This window comes from Molothrus ater, chromosome 10 (assembly GCF_012460135.2).
Source record: "Molothrus ater isolate BHLD 08-10-18 breed brown headed cowbird chromosome 10, BPBGC_Mater_1.1, whole genome shotgun sequence".
Lineage (NCBI taxonomy): Eukaryota > Metazoa > Chordata > Aves > Passeriformes > Icteridae > Molothrus > Molothrus ater.
Window position 1 is genome coordinate 9188137 of NC_050487.2, and position 18677 is coordinate 9206813.

The window sequence follows — 18677 nt, forward strand, 5'->3', positions numbered from 1 at the left end:
CATGTTAGTATGGCCTAACTGTTCCTCTTGGGCAGCACCTAAGAGCTGGCCTGAGTCAGTCATTCCCCAGGGGAATAACAGGAGAAAAGGTAACACAAGCTGTTTCAGCCCACAGCTTATGGCAACAGCAAGAATGTGGAGGCACTTTGAGATTATTGCAGCATCTAGGTGCTGCTATGAGGTGTGATTTGGTTTGGCTGGTTGGGAGAGGTCAGCAAATGGACCCAAAGAGCACAGGGAATATGGGTGCTTTCTCTAAACAGGAGACATAACTTTTATCAGTTCTGACTGTACATAGTCTATACAGGGAACTCAGAAAGCAAGTGCCTTTACATAACTGACACACAAAAGAGAATTTTGTTGAAAACAAGAACATAGCATGGAAAAGTTCTCCAATGAAAAGGAATATTACCAAACTAAAATAAGTCACACAAGTCACTAAGCCATGCAAGTCGCATGTGAAATACCTGTTTGGGGTATTTCAGCCACTCTTCTGGGAACCCTTTGACCTGTGGTTCTTCCATTTCATTTGAGTCAATATTTTCAACTGCACCATTTTCTAATGGACTTGAGGAACCTGAAATCATCTGTCTAACCAGAGTGTGGTTCAAATCCACATGAAAATCAGCAGAGATCTTCCTGCCATCCCTGACATCATACAGTGCCACACTCACAAAGAAAGGCTCTACCTGCAGGAAACACCAGAAACATAATATAATTGAGAGGTAAAGGCCATCTTTTTATGGGTTTCTGCAACTAGAAAAAAAGAAAGTAAACAAATATTATTTACAATATATGAGACACATTAAAAACACACGTTCACACACACCCCAAGATTAGTTTCCAACCATGCAATTTTAGGGGCTTTTAAAGAAAGCTTGTTAACAGTGTGCCAGAAGAGGAGCTGACAGCTCAGAAACTCAAAGAATCAAAAGCAAAGAGATAACTAATTATTAGAGTAAATGAATAGAGCCCCAGAAAACACACTGCAGGATTTTTAAAATGCAGATTGAGAGACATTATAAAAGAGGGAAGAGTGAGTGTGGGCTTTCCAGGGATTGTCAGAAATGCAACACAAAGATGACGAATGTAAGGGGATGGAAAATGTTTACTGGTACAAACACAAAAGCGTGGGTGTATTATTCTGTGGGAAACACATGTTCCATTTTGCTGGGAAACCAAGAGCATTCAAACCACTCTGACAGTGCCCACTTATCCTATGGCAGAGTACCAGGGAATTCAGTCCTGTGACTGAAAGTAACCTCCTAAGAGCATCCATAGTTCTGACAGAATAAATCAGCCTCAGGATAACACCACCTGAGCTGTCCAGAAACCAGAACCTTAAAACTGAGGAGCTAAAGAGCAGTGCACAGCAGGTACAATGTCCTTTGCTTTTCCAGCCTCTGCAGTGGATATTGCATGCCCTTGGTGCAGTTATCATGGTTTTATTTAAATAGTTATTCCAGTCTGCCAAAAATAGATATTGATTACATCATGCTGAATTTGCACTCACTGTAGAGGTCATCTTCAAATGAAAAACAAACAAATCAGCAAACAAATCAATGCCTCATATGTAATATATGAAAGTGGAGCTGCTGGGACACTGATGTCTCATAACTTTACTGCTTCAGAGGAGAACTAACTAAAAGCTATAGACTGACATCTACATCTCAATTTTCCCAGCTCTTTTTTTTTTACAGTAAGAATAAGCAAAATTTTCTGTTTTGTCCTGGTTTTAGCTGGATTTTTCCACTAGATGAAACATCTTGTCCTTTCTATTTTGCCTTCTCTCCTGTAACTTTATCTGCTTGGTTCCTTGTCTCTCCCTGAAAAACAACAAAAAATCCCCAGTTTACCAGCAACTGATATTCCATTGCCTCCCTACATAGGTCTTGGCAGTTTAAACTTGTTCTTCTTATAGCAATTGTTAAGAATCCTCAAGGTTTGAAACATTTTTAATCCTTCACTGAACTATAGCTAAAAGTCTGCAATATAAATCAGCTTCAAAATATATATTGAAAAGTTAATCAGTTTTGTTATTCAGTCCAAAGGGAGCACTATGCATGTGTGATACAGCTTTCCTTTCACTTCTCTCTCCAAACTAACATATATATGAAAAGAAGAAAAACCCCAACCAACAAACCAACCAAAAAAAGAAAGAAAAAAAAATCACAGAGAAATAAGAAAAGCTTACATTGGTTAAGGGATCATTTTCATTTTCAGTAACACAGGCCTGGAGATTCAAACTGAGGGATTTGCAGGTAACCAGGATCCTCTTTGCAGGCTTTTCTTCAAATGGCTTTATCACTGAGTTTGTCCCTGGAAACTCCTTCTTCTGAGGATTCAGTGCCTGAAATAAGTAGGGCAATTTGTTATACATAGGAAAAAGCATCATATTCCAAAACAAAGTAAGCTTTTTAAAGGTCTTTGCAATCACTGAAACACCTGAAAACCTCAAAAGTCTCTGTTGGTCTCTTCATATTACTATAGTAAACAAGTATTATTCCTAATTTATAGATTAGGAAGCAAACAAAAAAGGTTGCCTGAGGACATATATAATGTCAGAGGCAGAATTAGGGATTTGAATTAGTTTCTTATAATTTTAGAACTTACTTTTTTCTTGTTTACTTACTGTTTCTAAAACTTCAGCTTTTAATTTCCTCATATAGATTAAAACCCCTCACATTTTCAGATTATTAACAGTACATTTTAGAATGAGATTCCAGGCATTTTCCCCTTTCCCCATTACTTATATACCACATCACTATTTTAATTTGCTTAATACTTGGAATAAAGGTCTTATAGTTGATTGACATCAGACTCAAGTTTAAATACACACTGATCCCAATGTTACTTAAGCCTTCTTTTTAACTAAAATAAAATTTCCATTTAAATCACATTCAGTGCAAGAAATAACTTTCTTTGAATCCTGACATTAAATGTTAAACTTTGCTTTAATGCTTGTTTTAAACTAATTCAGAGCATAGCTCAGCTGGACTGGATGACCTCCAGAGGTCACTGCCATCCTCAGCCATGCTGCAGCCCAAATGCAGAGTCTGTACAGAAATCTCTGTGGGCTGCAGACAGCTCCTCTCCCTCTTCACTGCTGAAGCCTTGGCTATTCCCAGCTTGCTCAAGTTCAACCACTCTGCTGGCTGAGCTAACCCAGTTAGCTCATTTCACCTGTATTTTAAAACTTCTAAGAATTAAAAAAAAAAAAAAGAAAAAAGAAATATTGCTTACTGCTATATCAGGATCCAAAGAGAACAGGTTTAGTCGCTCTGTATTTCGAGAGGCTTTCACTGTTTCTTCTGTTTCTGTGATGTACTGTGGTGACAGATAATAAATTAGTTTTCTGCACAAGAACAGAAATCCATAGAACTGTTAGACTTCTAAAGGAGTGATCAATGTTTCACTCAAAAGAACATTTCCCCCTTCTGCAGCAGTTATCCCCAAGCACCCCTTGTTTGTGAAGCAGGGCTTTTCAGGCCACGACACACTTCTAAGGAATCCCAAAATAGATCAATTAAGTAACTCAAGTTTTTGTATGCTCACATATGCTATCCATTATCATTGCTGGGGCCTCCCTAACACAGGGAATAATGTGCTCTGACTCCTTGAATCAGAAGGCTGAACTATTGCTTTATTAAGCTAAGTTATATTACACTTATACTAAATTACATACCAAAGAGTATACTACACTAAAAGAATACTAAAGAAAAACCCTTGACTGTCTGAGACAGCCAGGACACAGCTTTGACCTAATTGGGCAAGGAATCAAATCAACTTCACTGGTGTCCAATTAACAAATAACTTTGGGTAAACCATCTCCATAACACATTCCACATGTGCAAAACAACAGGAGCAGTCAATGAGATAAGAATTGTTTTCTCTTCTTTGTGCTTCTCACTGCCTTCTCCAGGAAAAATCCTGGGAGAGAGTTGTGCTTGCTGCTCTCTGAAGAGAGCTGCAGTCATAATCCATTGAGGAAGATGTCAGATCTCTGCACCAAAATCAGTTTACAGATGCCCAAGCTGAGGGAAATAAACCCCCAACAAACCAGCCCACAGAAAAACACCTGAGCCAGGGGAGGGCAGAAAGGGGAGCAGCAAATGTCACCCAGCCTCGCGGGCTGAGCAGGCAGAGACTGCAGTGTCACCCAAAGGGAAGGCTGGCAGTCCTCTGCCCCCACCCTCTGCCACAGGGAGCAGCAGACATACCCATCTCCTTCCTGACACATGCTTAAGTCAATAGCCAGCTCTCTGACAAAAACTTCACCTTCTGAAGCCACTTGGTGCTTTCCTACCCTACCTTCTAAAAGTTTATCCTTACGTCTAACTGCAAAAACCTTTTTCCTTGCTATTAAGCTCTTTTATCCAATATGTAAAGTAAGCCCTACACATTCCCCTCCCCTTAAAGATCCCTTGGGATATTTCAATTGCTCAATTCCTTCTGTCTTTCTTTGCACTCTCTAACTTAAAAAATTAATCTCTGAAATATTAAAAGATTGTTCATCTTTTCTGGTTGTCTAGGACTGAGTACAACCCTTAGCTGACATGGCACAGGATATTCTCTTGTTCAATGTTTCATGTCTCCCACAACATCATGGTATTGCCAGTACACATTAAGTAACAAGCAGCAGCAGCTCAGCAGGGCCAAGAGCGCTGTGCTCACTTCCTAACATGCCCTGCCCATGGCCTGACCTGCAGAAGGAGCTCTGGGTATGGCTCTTGTAGCCTGGTTTAGATAGAGAAGGGACCAGGATGTTCATCTGCATGGACTAGGGAAAGGCCACAGAACACTGCTGCAGCCAGGCCTGTAGAGCCAGGGTAGGGGAACTGGAATTATCCATATAAAGGGCAAAAAAAGCATCAGAAAACAAGCTGACCATCTCCTATAGCCTTGCAGGCACCAGTGGTCTTTGAAATATCTGCAAGACACGTCGGAGATATCAACTAAACCATTAGAAAGAATCTACCCAGAGACAAGATGATCAGACACTTCTGCTGCCCTTAATACATAAACTCAGATATGTTTAATTTAGTTGGTTGATTTGTTTTTATTTTGTTTGGTGATTTTATTTCTTTTTTTTTTTGCTTTTTCACATTCTAGGTGACCATTTCACATTTATGAATATGACCTACAGTAAAATTCTGTCCTCAATTGCACAGACAGCTTTCAGCTCAAATCTGTGTGACATCCTCAAACAGCATTTGGCTCTGTAGGCAGACAGCATCTACAGCAGCTCACTGGCAGAAGGCTACAAACAGATTGTACGCTCATTTAAGAGAAAGCAGTGAAGCATTTCCAATCTAGCTTTTCATTAAAAAGCTTCTTAGCACCATACACAATTATCTCATCCACATGAAGCAGTTTATGAGCTCTAGAGGACAAAATGCCTCCCCTGGTAGCACATGCATCTTTCAATGAAGTTACAGAAGGCAATGAGCAGTTCAGAGCTCACCTCCTTGCCAGTTACACAGGAAATCTTGGCTCACCAAGGGCCAGATTCTACTGAAATGCCAGTCAGATGAGCAAATATTTCACACATAACTGAGGGGACCAGACCCTTATTGACTTCACAAGTCTCAATCAAAACACACTGTGGAGCACCTACTCTTTGCATCTGGTGGAGATTTTCTCACTTAAACAAAAGGATGAGGTGCTCAGAAAGGATTATTCCTGTCACTTGTGTGTCTAACAATTGTAATAGACTGTGCTATATTTTTCAACCTCTCAGAATATTAATGATCAGCTATTGGCAGGCATTTTCCACATAGGAAATTCTTTCCACTAGACTTGTAAAGAAAAGTGTAACATCCATTACTTTTGCGAAGTCTGGGTGCAAGGTGCTCTCTGAAGAATCTGCCTCTTCTTGAGAGCAATCATAATTCACTGGAACTTCTGCAGGGTCTTGAAGAGAAGGAAAAATAAACACAAAATGGTTTTATTATTCTTGCTATTACCATAGGGTTTAAAAGCTAAAAACCCATATTTCCATGTAATTTCTTTTTACTCCTTTCAGACCCATCATCTCTCCAAATGGAAGGGATGCTCTGTAAACCTCTGTCCTCCTCAACTTCATCTCTCACTGCTGCTCACTCTATCTTAGTCTATTTAAGCTTTCAAACAACAGGCCTGACTACTCAGTGAACCATCCCACACATTCAGCCATGACAAATATTCACACCCATGACAAAGACACCTTTTCCTCTCAGTCCCTTCTGATGCAATGCCAAGGGTTTACATCAACCAAAAGATTTGGGATTCCCATAAAGGGAGTGTTCAGTGAGGCAGGCAGGGCCTTCCCCTCTCTCTGGGAAAGGGAGGGATGCAGTCTGCACTCCATGGGCTGCAAAAACCTGTGGGTGCAGCGGAGAGCCCTGAACACAAGGCCTGGGCTTTACCCAGCTCAGCACGGAGGGCTCTGCTCTCACGTGGTAATTCAGCCCCATGTGAAAGAAGTCACTACAGTCATTTAGGGCTCTTCTTGCCAAGAAAATTTCATGGCTTTTGACAAATTAACTCTATAGCACATTCCTGTTGCTTGTTATCAGATTTTTTATCAGTAGAGACTTCTGGTTTCTCTTAGCCTGTGTTTTTGACCTCTTATGCACATATTTTTTCCTGTTTTATTAATATTCTGTATGAGTCACATTTTCAAAAGTACTCCTCTGATTCTGAAGTGCAAGTCTCTTGTGCCTCCAAGTTCTAAAAACATCTTTGTCTATATGAGTATCCTGTCCTTCCAGAATTAGAACTTACTATAAACATCAGGATAAAGAGTTCAATTAGCTCTGAACATCCCTAAGATTCAGATGCATATGGGTGCAAAGCTTTGACTCGGCTCAGAGCACACGCATTTTACATCTGTATTAAGGTTTCAAGTGTTTTCAGCCTTACAATTTCAGCTGGAGTGCATCCAAACTGCATGTGGATTTATTATGTGGAGGAATGAGTTACTGCCACATGAAGACTGCAGTACAACAGAGCATCCAATTCTTTCTTCCACAGTGAGAGCATAATGTAAGCTCAAAAAAGCAAGAAGCAAAAGTCAATAAGCTTTCAGAGAAAGAGCCATATACCACAGCTGGTTTTTTTTCTTTTAAATTATTAGCTCCAGATTTTTAAAGAAAGCATAATGTTGGAAAAATAACTGATCAAACCACTCTCCAGCACTTTTTTAAACCTTCAGAGTTCCAGGACAGTAAAACACAAAGTACCAGCAAGATCACTAACAGAAAGGACTAAATTTAAAAAAGAGCTGCATATGCAAAGTGGAGCCACGTTGCTCCTGCTGACTTTGTGGGAACAGCTTTACCTCCCCTCCAGCCATTTGAAAATGATCTGAGGGGAGTTAGCTGAAATTGTTCAGAGATTGCCAAGACTGGTGCTGCCTTGTCAGGAATCAATAGGTACAGAATCCATTACAGACTCAGGCAGTTAAAATGATTAAATACTCATATGAAGGTTCCACTTTTTTCACTTGTTTAAAAAACCCCCGGCAGTACCAGAGATTTTTCACTCTTACCAAGTCTCAGATCAGTGAGATCTGCACTCTTCCTCTCCTGAATGGTTCCCTCTGGATTTATTTGCAGGATTTTGTTGAGAGTAAAAATCCAGTCATCCATATCCTGCTCATTTTCAGCTGCCAGCACAAAGTATGTAAGGTCATTCATTTTCAGCTCAAAGGCATGTTTCCTAAGCCTGTTATTCTGTTGGAACAAAAGGAAAATAAAAATAAACACTAGAACCAATACAAAAAGGTACTGAAAAAGGCATCCATCTTATGGACTTGTATATGGTCACTCCTTAATCACATTTAAGCAAACTTCAGTGGCTTTAAAGAAAATTCAAATAGTGTGATATTAACACAAATTTCTGTCAATTCGTGCATTTAAGAGCTTCTGTGGCCAGACATATGTCCTATATTTAGCCACAGAAATCTAAGATGGACAATAGTTCAGAAGGGAATACCTCCCATGTGGAACAATAAAAAACCTCTGGTCACAAAATGCAGTTGGAGTGTCTCGAGAGAACAGCTCTATAAAACAAGCTCTTACACCTGACCAGCACACCAGACACCCAAAAGATAAAACAAAGTATTTCTAAGTCATATAAATATTTGGGGGAGAGTGGGAATAGGACTTTCCAGAAGATTGCAACAGGACAAATTCCTGCACAGTAACTATTACAATGGGTACTTCCCACATCTACTTTTGCCTTAGACAGATTTTAAATACTCAGGGGATTTCAGCAATTTTTCACAAAAGTCAAAGGTGAAGTATAGTGCTGGTCAGTCACTGCAATGCTATCCTTTTCTAGCACAAAATAAGAACAAATGCCCAGTATATGGGAATAGACTGAGTTCTGAGAGCTGTTCTCTGTCACCAGATTTTACCTGCAGGAGATAAGTCTATCAATTTCTATTATAAGAATTAATGGGTACTTAGCTACTGAAACAGCTCAATAAAATCAAATAAAGTGATGGGATCTAACATAACGTGCTTCTTTTCTCAAATTTAGCCAATTAGTGAGGCACATATCTCTTAGTCCTAAGGAAGCAGTTGCATCACTTTTCTCTCCTCCTTGCTTGTATCTGAGAGAACAGTAATGCATTCCATCCCCTATTGTTACACTGAACTTTTAAAGCTGACTGATGATGGACATCAGTGCCACCATTTTGATTTCAATATTCCACAAGATTGCCATCACTTTGTTGATAGATTTGACCTTGGAGCGATGCTGACAAATGAAAAAAAATCATCCACCCCATAACTGGACATTTCACTCTATTTTTTCTTCCTTAACAGTCTCAAATAACATCACAAGGGTCTCCTGTATTTCTGCATACTGGAAGTATTTTTCTGCACAGTTCTGTATGTTAAGTTATTAAGAGGCTTCTAAGCCAGATGGTGAGATGATAGTGATACTTTTATTTAAGAGGAACACAGGCAAAACCTGATACTGATTAGCAGAGGAGGATGAGAACCCAGGACACTGAGAAGCAAGTTCCATGAGCATTTTTTTCCAGCAGCAGAGATGATTTAGAAGATTCCTACCCAATCTGTTGCTAATCACTTGCTCCAGTTCTTATTTTACATGTCATGACCCAGATCAGGAATCACTTAACACTGAACTACTTCTTCTGGAGCTACTTGGGTCAATGAGGTCAGACAAATCTTGGCTTTTCAAACTGACTTGGGATTGTCTGTGTGCATATATGTGCACGTGTGCTATTTTTCAGTTCTGCTACTGGAAATGCTCCTGATAGGAAATAATTTTCTTCTCAAGTACTTTATGGAGGTGAATATTCTTTCATAGTTATAAATTTTAATTCAAGTGCAGAGTAAGAACAGGCTTGGGTTTTGTAACAATTGGTTCTTGGGTGTTCAGTATTTATCCTGATCCTGAAATTACTACTCTCCTCCAACCATACATTCAAGATAATGTAAAACAAGGACTAAAACTTCACTAAAACCTGTTACATATATATAAAATCATAACATATATATAAAATCATAGAAGAGCTTGACCAAGAGCTAGAAGTTAAACAAAACTATGCCAAGGATCTTAGGTAATGGCCATTTAAAACTTTTAAAGCCAGATTACTTGTAAAGTAAATTATATACACCAGTTTATGCACAATCTATAAAGAAGAATACTCTGTTTCAATTTTACTTCAGATAAGACAAAAGCATTTAAAATTAATGGGTTTATTTTCTATTTTCCCTTTATGACATGGCCAAGATCGTTAAATCAGGTACTGAAAGACTATCAGACATTATCTAATACAGCAATATATTTTGCATGCTGAACCTTAAAAACATCAGGCAGGGCAGGAAAACTTCAATATCCACTTTTCCATCTGCACTTCAGACTTCTGGCAAGCAGATGAGATCTACAGCAAAGTCTTTGTTTCAAATCTGAGGTCAACTATTTTACCTTCCTGATCAGTTAAAAGGAAAAAAAAACCAACCCAAAACCAACAATGTACCATTTCTCAGTTTGCTCCTCTATAAAACTCCTTCCATATGGCATATGGACCTTAACTTCTAATCTTCAACAATTAATTTCAAGTTCAAAAAATTTCCTCCAGAAAGAAGTAATACAAAATTCAAAGAAGAGACTATGAATGAGCTATAAATGAAACATCAGGCTAAGTCTAATGCCTGCAGGGTCATTCTTCCAAACTAACGGATTGTTTTGGAAGCATTTTGTATTTTATCTGGAGATGATTTCTCTGGGATATTTGCTACAATTTTGATATTCTATCTCAATAGAATATCAATATCTCTCATTCACAGAGACTTAAAACCATTTATAGTAGTATTAAAACGCATTAAATCACAATGTACATCTCACATTTTTTCACTAAAAATTCAGTTTTACTCAACTCTTTCTCCACATTCTCTGGTCTCCCTGTTTATGGCAACTCTAAGCCAGGTTTTGTTTTTCTGCCCTATGATTCCAAGTCCATCACAGACTTGGCCAGCTGATGGTATTCACCCTAGCACACCCTTGGCTAAGTTTCTAACCTCTTGCTAGTGAAGCTAGCTCAAATTTGAGAGTCCCATGGTAAATGTCAATCAAAACCTATCACAGAAACTTGTATTTGGGGGCAGGCAAGAGGAGAACCCATGTTCAACCAGTGTGGGAGACTCTGGAGGAACGTTGTAGATTTAGAAAGCAGCTGTTGAAGGTTCAGTGGGACGAGGATTTCAAAGGTTTCTTGAGGGTTTTTTTTGTCAGAAGTTAGTCAAAAAGGGCAGAAATCTTGCAACCAAGACATTTTCCTGGAGTGTCATGAGAAACAGCACAGCAGAAAGCGCACCCTCTGGGGCAGAATTAAATATGTGCATAACACATTTAAGACCCTACAGGGCTGGACTCTGGCTGAGACCCAGCTTACAAGAAAGCCCCTGCTGCAGGCAGGAGCAAGCAGCAATTTCTCACCAGGATTTCTCTCTAAGAATCTCCTCCATGGCTTCTGCTACCCCTTCCAGGCTACCTGTGAGGGTCTCTCAAGCCAATGACTGACACTGGCAAACATCACTGTTCTACATGCTTATCTCCATCCTCTCCCACCCCTGTCTGGAAAAACAAACACCCTTCTGAACAGCACTGGGACAATGGTCACTTCCCACAGAGCTGGGGACTGCCAGCAAATACTTGTTCCCAGGTGAATCACTGGGAAATGATCACTTTTCTTGCTCCAAAGGGGGTTAGAGGGACATCACAATCAAGAAAACTTCTTGTTTATCAGGGGCCTTCCCTTGTGTTACCTGAAAGGTTTCTTTCAAAGCAATCCTCAAATCAGCCTGCCCAGCACTGTTACTACTCTTTACTGGTTAAGTTGTAAAGTATGGATTAAATAAAAGGTATTTCTCCTTATTCACTGACACATTGGGCTAGATCAGTCAATAGTCACATACCATTCAAGGTAACATCTTGGTTTAGAATGAAACAAAAGAAAAAAGAGAAATATATTATTAGAATGAGAGGAAAGGAAGAACAAGATGGGAGAAAAAAAGCTAAGAACATAGCCTAAGGGTAACAATAAGGAAAAAAAGATTGATTTAGACATTTCTGGATAACAAACAATAAGGTTCTGTCCTACCTGATGCCATTAAGACTTTCTATCATCTCCAAAATGATGACCTTCAAGGAGGCTCAGGATACAAGATTAATTTCACACTTGCCCAACAGGCAGTGCTTTGTAACCTGGATCTCTTTACCCCACAACAAGCAAGCATGCTCTTAGTAAGCATGAGGTAAAATCTGACATCTCAGAAAATAATTTCAGTGAAACCCCTCCCAGATATTTCACAGTATTTTTTTCTCAGGTTTGCCATGGACAAAGTGTGTGCATGGTCTGCCACCATAATTCAGCTGTGCTTTTTTGTAACTTGTCAGTCTGCAGCAAATTAAAAAGCAAAACCATTGGTTTTTTTCACTTCCTGAAACTGCTAATGAGACCATTATTCTGCTAATGAATGTGTTCTTCCACTTTCCTTTTTAAATGCATCCTACACCCAAAATCCAGCAATGAAATAAACTGGAACTTACCTGTACAACTCCCGTACAAGAATCCAAAAAAATACAACCCTTTGGCTCCTTTGATATTTTTTCATCTTTATAAAAATTCATAATATACGAGTTATCCGACAACTGGGTCAGCTGGAAGTAGCGCTTTTTGAATGACTGCAGTGGTGGGAAAGAAAAAGCATGAAAATTGTTGTACTGCAAATTATTTTCACTGATACTTTATTGACAGGGTTTAAATAACAGGTAACTCCTGACTGCATTTCAATCACTAGTCTGCAGACAAAAGAATTATTACTTTATTATCATTTAAAGCAATGTAATCAAACCTGAGATACAAACAATGCAATCAACCCTGAGATATAAACAGTTAAGTGATAATGGCAAAAAAGTGTGCCTCTGTGGGGAAAATAAATGCAAATGGAATAAAGAAAGAATAATGCTGTTTCCTTACCCGAACAGTAATGCTATTGTTGACAGTGCTGTTGAAATTCCCTTTATAAAGCCATCCAGACTTGTAAACTCCTGCTGCTAATCCTCCTCCTCCTCCACCACCACCACCTTTAGATGATGAGTGGGATGTTGTGTCCTATAGGGAAGACAAGGTTAAAATTGCACAGACTTGTTTTCTGAATTTCAAGACAAAAAACTGTAATGTGTGAATATCTGCTTGATAACAAATAATCACCCTTTCATTCCTTTTGAAATAAGACATAATTAATAGCCCTCCCATACATGGGATAACATGAGACAAAGTTGTTCCACTAACTTCAGAGCTATTTAAAGCATGAAATATTTTATAGGAGATAATGACCCTCCATTGTCATTCTTTATTTGATATTAAAGTAATAAATAACTTCCCGAGTAGAAAAAAAAACAATCTATGCCAAAATCAGAATACATACTTCATCCTTATCCACATCTTCATGATCGATTTCAAAGGAATGTGATGGCAGTTTCTCTGGTCTACATTCACTTCTGGCAGGGGAGAAAAATGTTTTTATTTATTTATTTATTTCTTTAAAACAAATAATGTACCTGCTATTTCAGGGAGGTAACCATAATGAGCCCTCACTGCAATGTTAGTACACCTTTTGCTCTGATCCTATTGTCTCCTTAAAAACCATGACGTTTTTAAAATACTTTTTTCCTAAGCCGCATGTATCTTTTTTTCCCCAAGACTCTGAAGCTGTAACAGTTCTATACAAATGATAAAATACCAATGTTTGGTCTCTTTGCAGCTCTTCCACCACAACAGGCAACAAACCCCAAACAATTTCCAAAGAGAGATCCCATTCAAGGCTGGCAAAGGAAGGAGACTGAGCTCTTCAATAGATTTCATAACCAGGACCATTAGAGCTCTCATCTTAAAGCTTCTATATCACTTCATGATTTCAAGATTTATTTTTCTGTTCAATATGATGAGCACAGCCTTCGAGCAATTTTTCACAATACAAAAAGATGTCTTTTTGATGTGATGCCATTTAAGTTCCTTATACTGTATACTCAAGCCCACAAGTGAACATGAAAAAGCAAAGCACTTTAACATTTGCTTATTTTAAGCACATGAATAACTGTACATAGGCCCAGAGTACTTCTCATATTGCAGAATTAAACAGCAAGTAACAGCCAAATACACACAATAAAAATTCAAGGGTATTTTTAAATGGAAAAAATAGATTTTGCAGTGTCCTGAAAAATGCCAGTACTGTTTTCAAATTCCTAAAGATTACAAACCTCATCTTGAAAACCTTCAGTTTTGATATGAAAACCTAAAAAAGTTTTCATGCTAAAAGCGATTATTTATTAGGAAGACTGACTTCTGCAGAGTAAGAAAAATTAAAAAAAAGAAAAGATAATTTTGACCTTTTTCATTTTTATTCATTCATACATAAATCACAGATAAGGAAGATAAGAGTAATGAGCAATACCTATCTCCTTTCATTTTCTCCATTTCAAAACCAGTGCTCCCGTGAAGTGCCCATATCATCACAAGTGCACAGAGAACACAAGAGTGTTTCATTCCCTCTTTGGTTTGTTCCAGTTTTGCAGTTTATTTACTGCAAAAAACTGATCAATGTTTTCAATAAAACGACATTTACAATCTACTGGCATTTTTGATATCTGTAAAGTTTTAATAGTCAGGATATTTGTGATGGAAAACCATTGCAGGTTTTCCAATGCAACCAAGGGAAGCTGTTAAAAATTCTTTTACAAAAAAAGAGGTACCAGACCTGAAATATCTACCAAGTGATCCAGGTTTCCTCTAAACAGCAGCAAAAATTTTGCTAATGACTCTTTCTGCTCCCAGACAGTCAGCACAGCACACACTAAGCAAACCCTAATCTTTTCCCACCCATCCACTTGCTCAAAAAGCAAGAGCACACCGGCACAAAGCATAAAACATGGTGTAAAAGAGGTAGTGAGAGCTCACAGAGAGGAATTTAAGGGGTTAGAAAGAGCTGAGAAAAACCCCCAAGGAGGAACACACTCAGAGAAAAACCAAAGCAATTGCTAAATATTTTGATGCTGTCATGCACACAGCACTGAGCTCTGTCCTGGCACCACAGCGGGGCTGCAGTGGACATGCTGAGCACTCGCTGCCTGCCCTCAGCATCACACAGCAGCTGCTCCCAATCAGAAGGGGTCAGCATTCTGAAAAAACAACTCTGACAAAAATCTGCTACACCATGCAGCCATTCCTCGAGGTGTTGCATGACTGTGTGACCCAGCACAGCCTCAAGCACATGAAGTCAGTCCTTCAGCACTGCTGAAAGCTGCTGAGACCCAATATGCTTGTTTATGCATGGAAAAGCCCACCGGGAAGTTCAGCACTCCCTCAGTGAAGGGAATTACTTTAGCCACAGTTATAACTGGTATTGTAAATGATATTCCTTTCCCACAATGTAAAGCTAAACACTTAACACTCATCCAGTGCACAATGACTTCCCATAAGGGAGTTGATACAAAAATATGTTCGGATTTCTGAAAGTATGACAGCAGGTTTCTTCAACTGGAACAAAAACCAGTAAAAATGGTAAAAAGATCCAGAACTATCAACAGTGAGATACAGTACAATGACCAGGACCAAGTCCCTATTTTTCTTGAAAAGGTTTAGTCTAAAACATCAAACTTTGTAATATGAACATGCAAATCAAGGTAGAAGAGGCTGGAAACAATATGAAATGAGGTGGATCTCAAACCAGATCTGTTAAAGGTATGTTAAGCTCAAAAGCCATGGCAGTTTCCAGCAAACGAAATGCAGACAAGCCCTGCTATAACTTTGTGTCTGAAATATCAACAAGTGTGGCACCCAAACCTTCCTTAAGAGATACAAGACACAAGATCTGGTGTCAGTATAATCCTCAGTACAATGTATGTGCCAGCAGGGGGAAAAAGTAAGATGTAAGGTACCCCTGGTACCCCTGGAGCATGAACCCATGAAAGCAAATCCCATTAAGCACCACACTAAAATATCCTTTGCAGAAGGGGATGTATGTAATCAGCTAAAATGTACTTTTGTGCATAGTAATGCACCCACATCTGCCCCATGCATATTTCATAAGAGTGAAGACATTTAAGGTTAAATGGAAAACTGCTGTGCTACAACCATTTCTCTTGAGCACTAAATGCATTAATTTTCTAAACCAATCAGCAGGCTGGGTATTTAAGAAAGGGTGTTTTTATAATCTCTGATTAGCAAAACTGCTCTTAATGGCTTTTTGTACTACCACGTACGCTGCTCATAAAAATGCCAACCTACAAGAGCAAATGCAGGTCTAAAGGAAGGTGTGCAAAACCTTCTGAACACAGCATCTAACTGGGCCATACGACTCATAAAATTGAGTTTTTTCAGTTCTTGCAGCAATGAAGTTATTACTAGGTTCCATCCAAGCCAAGCTTGGAGCACTCACGCATTCCTGTCTTATGTGCAGGTAAAAACCTTTTTCATACAGTTAATTTTAATGACATAAACTCCATGAAAGAGGCAGTAAAACAGCTCATTCTGGCTCTTGGTGATTTTGGTAACTACTCTCTAAAACCTTCCTCAAGGGCAGGACACAAACCTTCCAGAAACAAGAGTATGGGTAGAAACTCCTGCATGTAGGAATGAGCACTAGATTCTTCGTTTCTTTCCACTCAAGTCAAGGAATTTGTTCCTGCTCCTCCCAGCACTTTTCTAGTGATTTTCATGTTCGTGTGCCTCCAAGCACAGGAGAAATGCCTCCTGCCCTGACACTGGCACACCTCCAGTGCCTTGTACCATCAGTGCACCCAGCTCTGCTGTACAATGCAGCCATAAAGCACTGAAATCCTACTCTCTGTTCCACAGATGAACTAAAAGGAGAATGAATCCCAGTGAAAGGTGAGTGACATTTATGCATTATTAAGGAAAAGGAAAAGCCACCTCTCCTGTATCAACTGTGCTCTGAAAATGCAAATACACTTGTAAGGATTTGAATCAGCACTAATGGAGTTTGTTGATACCAGTGAATTCTGCAGAGTCTGGAACTTTTCTGAAGGACCTTTGCTTCCCCTTTTTAAAAATGCAAGGCACTAAAAATACGGTAAAACAAGCACAGCTTAGAAGACAAAGGAAAGTGCAAATATGGACAAGGCTTAGCAAATAACACAAGCTTAATGGGAAAAAAATAATGGAAAAAGGGAACTTATGTGAGTTCTTACTGTGGTAAGTGTCGAAAGTCTTCTGAATAGGATTCATATTTGTAGTTCACAACATGCCAGTGGGAACTGTAGTATTTACAAGCCTAAAAAGAAGAAACACAAACAATACAATAGAATTACTCCAAGGGTTCAGACTCAAGAAGGCTAGAGAACTGATAAAGTTCTGGGCAGCCTACATGCTAGAGAACATATTCTTCTCCTTTAGAACTGAATGCTCAGTTCTTAAAGGAAAGCCAGAGTCATATGTTTCCGTATTTTGATGCACAATTTCCCTTTAAAATCAAATGCACTGAATCACACAAGATGGAGTAGGGAGCTGATAGCAATTTAACATGCTTTACTGATTCTCATCTGCTTTCTAGGAAGCATCATTAAATTATATAGTTACTGCCTCAAAAGACATGATCTAGTTTAGGCCTGACTTCCTCCATGGACATTGATTACACATTTTTTGTTTGCATCCTGTTTCATTACCTAAGCCTTGCACTGTAAATACATTTGCCTCACTCTTTTATTCTCCCTTGTTGCAGCACAAGTGCTCTACTTCTTATTCTGCCCTTCAGGATTGATCTTGAACCTCTTAGTAACGTTCAGGAATATATTAATAGGATTATAATTTTTCACCAGTCTCATTTTCCCTTCTACACTGAATTTGCTCAGTCATGCCATCATGCAGTTTTTGCTGTCTAAAAATTTTCTTGCAGGTTTTGCATTCACCTTTGAAAATTGTTCTTTGTACATCAATCTCACTAAAATAAGGAAGTCAAACCTGAACTATACAGAAAGGCTTGGCTGTGCTGTCAAATAGACCAGAATATCTGTGCAATTTATTTGATGCAGAACTTTTATCAATGCAGTTAAACACAACATGACATTTTGAAAGGCAACAAGATGCATGAAATATGTACAGTTATTGCTAAGGTGCACATCTACAAGAAAAATGACACTAAGTCAGAATTTCCAGTGATTCTTCATACAGAGTGGAAATTGCAAACTGATATTTGTACAGTATGCTGAAGATTACACCACTGTATTGAATTGTTTTCTCCCCACACCCCACCTGAAAATTTGCACCAGCCCACCTGAGATGGAAAAGAAGAAACAGAGGGATCAAGCCAACAGTAGAAGTTGCTGCCCAAGACCATAGAGAAAAGGAGGCACATCAGGAAGGAAAAGGGTGGGCATCTACAGTAGAAGAAGAAGCAGGAGGACTGAAAAGAATCTGGGGTGGGAGCAGTAAAGACAGTCTCACAGAAAGGCATGAGACTCCAGGAGTCAAATAGAATGGAATAACAGATGGATCAAAGGTGTCTAAATAACAAAAGCTGTGCAGGGAAAGTAGAAGGAAAGAGAAAAAAAGGACAATTATAAATTAGTATAAAAAGATTGACTGCTTCAACTGGGAGTATTCCCTCTCTCATTTCCAGCTCCTTCTGAAGTGCCCGTGGGAGTCATTGCTTGCACAGGGCTCTTTGCCTCAGAGGGACAGAGAGGGGACTGTGAGGCTGCTGGAGCAAACCTCAGATGGGCTGTCTAGATTACTCAGCACTGGCTTAACAGATCTCTTTTTCTAAATCTTGCGCAAAATAGGCAGAGTACACAGCCATAAATGATTTTAGGAAGTAATCTTTTTTGTATTCAGAGTCTTCTGTGACAGCTTTATTTGGTTTAGAGTGTGGAAAAGGTGGCAAGGAAACGGGTGCACATTTACAGGCACTTGTCTCCCTGGTAGTTCAGCACAACCAAAGGCAGTAAACACATTCCATGTGGATTCAGTATCTACCTTCTCATCTGACACAAGACCTCATTATTTTACAGCATGCAGAATAAAGTGTGACCATTAGACAATATAATGCCATATTCCTGAAGAATGAAGAAAATATTCCAGCATTAGAACTGACTCTCTCTGCACTTGCCAGGGTCAGGTTCAAAGCTACCCCTGAAAA

General features: G+C 39.1%; 1 protein-coding gene across 2 annotated transcripts in view; it reads right to left on the reverse strand.

Annotated features, from left to right (window-relative positions):
• Positions 1–18677, reverse strand: part of DOCK10 (dedicator of cytokinesis 10) — a 144159-nt gene that overhangs the window by 54509 nt on the left and 70973 nt on the right. For both annotated transcript variants that reach the window (XM_054515907.1, XM_054515908.1), the window contains exons 4-12: positions 16732–16814; positions 12951–13023; positions 12500–12634; positions 12070–12204; positions 7532–7715; positions 5828–5913; positions 3244–3327; positions 2195–2350; positions 468–689 (exon numbers count right to left, since the gene is read on the reverse strand). In XM_054515907.1, coding sequence (XP_054371882.1) covers positions 468–689; positions 2195–2350; positions 3244–3327; positions 5828–5913; positions 7532–7715; positions 12070–12204; positions 12500–12634; positions 12951–13023; positions 16732–16814 — 1158 coding nt within the window. The remainder of the gene's footprint in view (positions 1–467; positions 690–2194; positions 2351–3243; positions 3328–5827; positions 5914–7531; positions 7716–12069; positions 12205–12499; positions 12635–12950; positions 13024–16731; positions 16815–18677) is intronic.